Source organism: Sprattus sprattus, assembly GCF_963457725.1.
Source record: "Sprattus sprattus genome assembly, chromosome: 20".
NCBI classification, from domain to species: Eukaryota; Metazoa; Chordata; class Actinopteri; order Clupeiformes; family Clupeidae; genus Sprattus; species Sprattus sprattus.
In genome coordinates, this window is record NC_137918.1 from 24,940,260 (window position 1) to 24,949,206 (window position 8,947).

The 8,947-nt window shown below is 42.1% G+C and overlaps 1 protein-coding gene across 1 annotated transcript; it reads right to left on the reverse strand.

The window, feature by feature from the left end:
- Positions 1-375: 375 nt before the first annotated feature.
- Positions 376-4,069, reverse strand: LOC308381856 (alpha/beta hydrolase domain-containing protein 17A-like). Its single transcript, XM_080859474.1, has 5 exons — positions 3,908-4,069; positions 2,781-3,162; positions 2,225-2,419; positions 1,330-1,509; positions 376-658 (listed from the first exon to the last, which is right to left on the reverse strand). Exons 2-5 carry the CDS (start codon positions 3,134-3,136, stop codon positions 436-438), a joined length of 954 nt encoding a protein of 317 aa, XP_080715600.1. The 5' UTR covers positions 3,137-3,162; positions 3,908-4,069; the 3' UTR covers positions 376-435.
- Positions 4,070-8,947: the final 4,878 nt, after the last annotated feature.

Sequence of the window (8,947 nt, forward strand, 5' to 3'; positions counted from 1 at the left end):
TCTTATATTGAGATGAAAAAATCTAGTTGGTGTGTTTCTAGCTAAATTGTACTTACCTAGTGCTCTTTGGTAAGGTTATTTTTGCCTATTTCAAGCAAATATTACTTATTTTAAGAAATCTTAACAAGCCAAATTTGCTTAACGCACTGGCAGCCAAATTTGCTTGTTTTAAGCCAAATTTGCTTAACGCACTGGCAGCCAAATTTGCTTGTTAAGATTTCTTAAAATAAGTAATATTTGCTTGAAATAGGCAAAAATAACCTTACCAAAGAGCACTAGGTAAGTACAATTTAGCTAGAAACAAGACCAACTAGATTTTTTCATCTCAATATAAGAGTAATAACACTAGGTTAGAAAAGCATTTTTGCAGTGTAGACACATACACCTGCCCAGACTAGACACATACACCTGCCCAGGCTAGACACATACACCTGCTCAGGCTTGTGCTGCTAGTTCCGTGCCAATGAAGCGGCGCAGGCGCTCCAGGTACTGGCTGTAGAGCTCGATGTCGTTGTGCCCGGCGCCCTCCACCCACAGCGGCTCCACAGCCTTGGGGCAGCGCTCGAACAACGCCAGCCCGTGGGAGAAGTCAATCACCTCGTCTTCTGTGCCGTGGATGATCAACACTGGAGATGTGATTTTGGAAACCTTCTCAATGCTGTGGGGGAGTGGGGGGGGACAGGACCAGAAACATCATTTACATTTAGTCATTTAGCAGACGCTTTTATCCAAAGCGACTTACAAGGATGTTTACACATTTTACATTTTTACAATGATGGCACACTGCACATCAGGAGCAATTAGGGGTTCAGTGTCTTGCTCAAGGACGCTTCGACAGGGAATCGATCTAGCAACCTTCTGATTACTGAACGACTTCTCTACCTCCTGTACCACTGTCGCCTCTAACAACCCTTTTACACATTCTAGGAACAGTGTATGAATGACATATAACTACGACTTAATTAATCCTACCCATACCACACAAACCCTCACTAGCAGGTTTAACCTACACCTACAACTACACATACACCTACACATAGACTTTGTGCTTCTCATGGTCAATACCACGTCAACAGATTTGAGGACAGAATGAAGGCAGACAACTGAAATAAAGCGTACACACACACACACACACACACACACACACACACACACACACACACACACACACACACACACACACACACACACACACACACAATCAAATCCAGGATCTGAAACACATAGAGCGGTCTGCAATAGGCACTCTGAGATTCTTTGGAATGAAAAGTACGTTAAAAATAAAATGAATTATTATTATTATTATTATTATTACAACACTTGACTCACTTGGGGAAGGCATCAAAGCAGTAGGTCTTCTTGGTGTCTGGGAAGGCCACCCTCATGCCAGAGGTCAGCGGGGAGTGCAGGACCACGGCGGCACACTCGTACCGCGACGCCAGATCCACGGTGGGCACGGTGCCAATGCTCTGGCCATACAGAATGATGTTCTCTGGACTAATGCCATACCTGTGGCGGGAGAAACGGGGCCAATGACACTGGGTTTTAGACAATGTTACATTTCTCTGGCGTGGTGAGGTCACAGGGTTATGGCCCTGGAGACTCAGGTGTGAGGCCATGTGTGTTGAGTGCTCTCTCCCATCAACACTCTCCTGTTAATATAGCCTCTTGCATGTGGGATTTCTCCAGGTCATTTATGTCTGTTGATAATGGTCATTGTTTATAATGGTATATAAATACTACAATATCCACAATTACGCCTTTTTCATCCCACCAATGGAATGCCTCCGTGCAGCTGTGATTCATTTCAACAGTATGGCCACTATATGAATTCCCAGAGGAATCACACATGGTTGTTGAGGACTCCCTCAAGTCACTGATATGCAGTGGTGTAGTGGTCCCTGGAGAAGTAGGTATACTCCAATTTGTTTAAGCAGCCCATACAGCACAAGATAAACGCCCTGTTTTGAGAAGTGGGTATACGCAATGCTGACTGAAAAATAAGTAGGTATACTCCGTATACCTGCGTACACCCTGGACTACACCTCTGCTGATATGCAATGTAGGTATAACTGTAAGGGCTACTGAAGCAGGGCGTGAGTGGTGACAACCTCTCAGAGCAAAAGCTAGAGGTCCCAAAAGTTTACCTACAATGATGACAACATCGTTGGGAGTATTATTTACAATCCCTATAATCGACAGGTAAAATGCCATTAAAAAGTACCTGGTGCGCAGTGCGTGCCAGGCTGCGTCAATGTCGGCATACAAGTTCTTCTCTGATGGTTTTCCTGTGCTGACCCCATATCCAGAATAGTCATAGGAGAAAATGTTGCAGTTTATGCGAGTGCCTAGTCCAATATAGAAGCTGCTCATCTGTCCCAAGTCCACAGCATTTCCATGAGAGAACAGGACTGTGAACCTGTAAACCAGAGATGATACAGGTCTGAAAGGAGACTTTGAAGGTAAAAGAAAACGATCTAGTCCCCGGAAACAGTTTATTATTGACAAACCATTGAATAAGCTGTTTAGTGTAGTAGTAGTGACCGCATAGATAGTGAGCTTATCACAAAGTAAAGATTAGGTTGGCGGATCTTTAGGTTAACGTATCACCAGTGGTGTAGAGGTCCCTGGTGAATACTCTTAATTTTGCATTTTTTTTAAGCAGCCCATACAGCACAGGATAAACGGCCTGTTTTGTGAAGTGGTTATACGCAATACTGACTGAAAAATAAGTGGGTATACTCCGTATACCCTGGACTACACCACTGCGTATCTCTCACCTGGCTGAGGGGCAACACCGGATGTACATGCAGCCCACTTTGTTTCCTCTGCTGGATCGTGTCAGGAAGACCTCAGTTACATCCAGTTCTCTCTGAGAGTACTGGAACTCCGCCCGTTCGCTCAGTTGGAGCTTCCATCTGCCTTCACTTCCACTTCTTTCTCCACCTCCGACGCCGAGCCTTGAGCGGAGCCCAGATGCCCCTAAATTGGACGGGACCTGCTGTCCCGAGTCTAAATCTGGCAGAAGTGCATAAGTGGGTTCCGGGGGCAAAAACGCTAACTTCGCTGCGATACGACTTGGACAAGGTGGACAGCAGAAGAGGCTGCAGAGTTCTCCAACTGACAAACCGTTCATCTTCTATGACCAAATGAAAACTCAACCTGACAAAAGAAAATGAAACAATTAGACACAACAAAGTAAACAGACCTTAAGTGTACGTGCAAAACTTAAAAGTATAGATGTATTAACGGAGTTGATGTTAACCTCACCGCGCAGCTAACGTTACCATCGACGTTGTTAGGTCGTAATCCATTTTTAACCCAAAAGCATTTGATAAAAACAGTCACATTAATTAACGGCGTTAATGATGATAGCAGAATAGAGTGGCATATTCTTCAAAGTTGACGTTGAATGACAGTCAGCAAACACAACAAACCAGCAATAAAGCTAGCATGCAAAAGTTAACAACAGTGCAAGTTAACGTTGGTTTGGTCAAATCAGACGGTTGAGCTGACATTGATTAACGCCACGTCTATTTTTTATTCACACAACATAAGGTGCCACGTTGTGACAAGAGGTAATTTGAACTTAAAGCGAATTTGATGTCGTCAACGTCAAGTTACAAACGACGAAAGTTAGCCATTATTCCAATAAATTAACGTTACAACCAAAACTTCATATTCCAAAGCATCGCGATGAAGAGATATTAAGTAAACAAGGCCTTTCAAAAGTTAATGACTACCGATTTTGGCCCTTTCGACAACAAAAACACAAGTCTAACGTTAGGCTGTCTCGCTAACAAGAAGTAATGGTAACGGTACCATAGCTAACCTTCAGGGCAGCTATCCTTAGCTAGCTAACAAGCTAACGTCAGCAAACAACAACAACATAACGTTACTCACTTACCACAATCCCGTATTGGTGCAGACCTAACAGCGCTCCCCTATACATCAAAATGCGGAAATATACTCGGAGCAGCTGATCTGAGGCTTGGTATTCATGCTTATCTCTGAAAGCTTTAACGTCACATTAAGGGTTCGAGTAGGTTTGCCATGGGCGTTTGCTAGCGAGCAATCTAAAAGGTACGGTAGCTAGCGAGATTCTATCCCTCAGCTACCGGAAATTACGACCATGCATCCCTACGTCATTCAAAACAAAATGCCATAGAATGGCAGAGAGTAGACTACTACACCTTGAGGCCTTTTCCAAACCAGACCCTCCCCACTCCCATACTGCGACGGCGGAGGGCACTCAATGAAGGGGTAGGGTGTGATACACGGCAAACTTTGGGATGCTCTCGAATGAAAAAGGAAATCGTTGTCATTGAAATAACAAACATAATACATTATGAAAAACACCCTAAAATAGGCCACATTGTGAAGGCCCTGGGATGTGCAGGATTTCTTATTTCTTCATTATGTCTGTGTGGAGCTGAATGTAATGTTTAATTGATGTTAACCTGCTGTAATATTTAAACCCATACAGTATGTCACTCTTTATAACAACCCTAATATTACGGTACGAGGCCAGTGGACTACTGTTTTCTCACTGCTAACCATTACCATTTTCATAGATGTTACCATTGCGTAACATAAGTCATAAATTGACAGTAATTTTTCACCTTCAAGAGCCTTCTAGTGCTGTGACTTTTTATCCGTGCAGCAGCTGTTTTAAATAGACTATGCCAAGGATATGATTGAGATATTCCTGGAAATGCTAAAATGTTTTGTTTTCTTCTTAATATCCACACTAAATTAAACTAAATATGATGTTGGTCTAAGAGGGGGCCTGAAGTGGCACACCACCAGTGGGACGCTTAAAAAAGATGCTTCAATGCTTCCTTTCTGATCTCCTTTAGCGTAGGGTGGATCGTCCTTTAGAAAAGGAGAGGCGAGAAGTAATACTGTTCACTACAGCACAACATTTAAAGACCCACATCGATAACATCCACCATTACATAATTATGTGGCATAGTGTAAGTGCAGTCAGATTCTCTTAGCACCGCAGTTGTCTCATCCTAAGTTTTTAGGAATTCCTCTTCACATCTTTCATTGACCTCATGATGTTTTCCATCAACATCAAGTCAAAGTTCCACTCTCTGTGAGTTGGTTTGGGATGGCACTTAATGTGATGGACCCTCCACGTGGACGCGCAAATGGAGTGGAAGTGGGTAGGGAGTAGGACGTAGGGTCCAGTCTGGAAAAGGCCCCATGTGTTTGCATATATAAGCCCGCTCCATTTGCCATTCTGTGTCAGTGTCTGAGTGCTTGTGCCTTTGTATTAATATACGGCAAGAAAGCCAAAGATACACCTGACTCCATGAGATCGCTACACTCACTCCAATACCTGGTTTATTATAGGTTCCCAGCAACAGCCGTAAGAAAATTGGGGACGCAGCCTTTGTCAATTACGCCCAAAAGCTATGGAACATACTGACATCAGGGAAGCCAGCTCACTTAACATCTTTAAAAGAAAACTAAAAACAGACCTCTTCACATTAGCATTTAAAGAACCTAGACCCTATTTTAAAAAGATGCAAATCTCTTCCTAAGTCTTTATAAATTCCCCTTCACATCATGAACCCTATCTATTTTTTCTGTTAACCCTGAAGTTCCCAGAAAAAAAAGACCGAACTTTTTGGCAGATTACCTTTTTTCTCTCACGTCAGTGGTGCCCTGCAGACAGTGATTAATATTAACCCCCCTTGAACAAGATGTTTTTAAATGAATAACACTGTACACTGTTGATGTACTCTACACTCCCCATGAACTTAATATCAAATTACTTTGGAGTGTGCATTTTAAAAAGATGACCCTAAGGGGTCACAGCCTGACCTCATAGCCTGAGCAGCTAGTAGGAACTACAGGTGTGCTCACCTGTCCTTCACTCGGCATGCATATACCATCAAAATGAACTGGTAAATAGTAATGTTATTTACCAACTACCATTTTTCACCTCATGGTGGCAGCAGAGACACACGGAGAAACATGTTGAACTGCATAGAATATTAATGTGTGATGCCTTGTTATGAATCCTTCTTTATCCAGAATGCAAAATCATTTAATAAAAACATAGACTTCCCTAGCACTGGCTTAAAGATGCTGTATATAAAGCTAATTTATTGTAAAAAAAAAAAAAAAAAAAAAAGAGAGACAACATGAAGACAGCAATTTGTCAAATTTTAAAAGCAAATCGACAAGATTTAGTTGGTTAATATTATATATATATATATATGTTCCTTTGGTTTTAGTGTTTTTTTTTTTTTTTTTTTTACTATTTCCTGACAAGATGTCAATGAATGAATACAGAGAGATATTTGAATATTACCTTCAGAGTTACATAATGGGTGTGGGTCTATCAGATTTATTTTTTACCAATAGCAGCATAACATAATGCACTTTTCAATGTTTTGTAGTTGCTTAAGACAGCCTTATATGAGAAAGGGCTGGCTTAATTAATGTGTAGGTCTAAAGCATCCGAAGGGAAAACAATCTAGAATATTGATAAATCCGCAGCTCCGCCGTCGTCAGGGGTGGTCAAAGGGTTCAGATGACCCCCAGGCCCAAGGTTGAGGGAGGGCATGCAACGGTCTATGATTATACCAGGTTTTGGAGAGGATAGCTGTTTTCATGGGCACCAATGGAACATGCGTTGTGTGACCAGTCAGAGATCTTTGTGGGAGTGGGGAGGGGCCCGCAAGCTGTCCCTGTGGGGTGAGGGGGATGGGAGGGAGGGGGGGTCGGCGGTCTGGAGCAAGACACATGACAGACCTGGCTAGACCATAACACAAACATGCATCTTTAATTTCTTCAAATAATGAAACCATCTGATCTCAACCAGCCCATTTAAAAATATAATCAGTTAATGCAGGTTTACCTTGTGACACAGGCCAACATTTCAGGTATAGTTGCATATAAAAATATTGCACATAAAATAATTGGGACAATCAACATTGAAGAGATCAAAACTAATTTCACAAGATTGTTTCATATTCATACAGTATTCCCCTAATATCCCCCGTATATATTTTCCCGTTGCACTATGACGGCGATGACACTGTGTCGGTGATGCCACTCCTGACAGAAACATTAAAACAGCACCCAAAGACAAATGTGTACATTACCAATGTTTCCATCATCCTAACATCAAACTTTGGTATGTCTTTGTGGTAATTTCAGGCAATTAATGCTTTGAGACGTTGTGAAAGACACATTTTCTACCTTATTCTTACTCATAAACTGCCTTCATCTTTTCATTTGGAATAGTGTTGCATTAAGTCATTCTGTTTCTTAAAATCATTCACAGAGGCTGTCTTAGTGGCTAAAACTAAATGATCTCATACAAAGAAAAGTTCCAGTTCTTAAACTAAATTGGAATAACTTTCATTGTACGCTTCATGTATAATCATCTTTTGTAATTTTTGTTTCTAAAAAGCTTAAATGTTAGTGTTCGTATTTATGTGTGTGTGTGTGTGTGATGCTGCATGCGCGCGCGTATAGGGGTAAGGGATTTGTCTCGCACATGGAGTTTCTGGCAACGGTTTTGACCTCACCTTCGTATTGTAATCGACTTGACCGTATCCGGTTGCTGCGATACAATCATTTGCAGTGACACAGAAGGGCTTGTAGGAATATTGTTTTACAGTATTTAGCACTACTCTATTGAGAATTGTAATGATAATTAACTGAATGAGATAATCCCCCCACTGCGACCCACAGTGTGAAGACTGCACTGATGCCCTAGCTTCCACGTCGTGCATGGCCTTACTAATGACGGTATAGACCGAATAAAAGCAACACTGGATTGGAGCGATTTTGCAGATCTTTAGGCGTGTGACCATTCGCTTGGGTTCAGTGCAGCAGCGCGGCTTTTCAAGCCATTCAACCACACCTAGCGTTCATCCTTGGTATTCACTTTGCATCTGCACGGCTACTGAAGCTGCAGCCACTCTGTAGGTTCAGTGTGCAGTTCTGGTTGTGAATGTCTTTAAAGGACATCGTGTCTACGTCGCCCAGGGAGAACATTCAGCACCGGCGCTCAAAACGGACAAAACGATAAGCAGATTTTGTCTCAAGGATGTCACGCCAGCGCACAGAATCGGTCTTTGGGAGAGACAGGTGCAGCAAAGAAAGGGATCAATGTACAAGAGGTTAACTGGAGTATACCGTCACCGACTAGACTTCTAAGATTTTCTGCGCCCAAGCGCCCAGTTATCAGTTCGAGGACAGCATTTTGAATTTGACTGAGGAACACAAAACGAGGGCATTAAACATACCAGGTGAGTCAGCGCGCAGACTGTTGAGGTACAGGTTTCCCTGCGCATTGGTCTCGTCGCGCCTAACGGTGTTCATGTTTCACCAGCGTTTTTGTTGGTGGCATACCGACTGCCTGCGGGTACAAAACATTTGCAAACGTTTTAACTTCATGGAGGTTATACGAATAGCTTTCGTTAGATTTAATAAACTGTAAAACCTTTGTGCATTTCGCTGTTAGCGCCATGGTCATTATCTCCGTCTATTGTTACATTTTGTGTTTGGTAACTGCTTCAGATTTTGTCTGGAAGGAGATATTTCGAATTCATGGTCCTGCGTATTTGAACAGGGTACAGATATGTGTTCAGAAGACTAATGAAGGGATGTAACATCTTCAGTGCGCTCGACTGATGTAAACCGCATTTACAATGTCAACATTGTACTGTTGATGCAAAGAATGGCAATAGTGCCGTTAGTATGTTTTATAGATCATCATCAGAAAATGTCTGTTAAATCAGTTCTTCTGCCGTTAATATAATTGGCTATCTATTTGATCACTTCTGGCCAAAATCGGATAATTTATTTGTAGGCTACCATAGAGACTATATCAAATCAAATCCTGCTGCCACAGATCATGTGTTATCACTCAGCTATTCTATATTTTATATAAGACAATGCATCCTGAACAGTATTG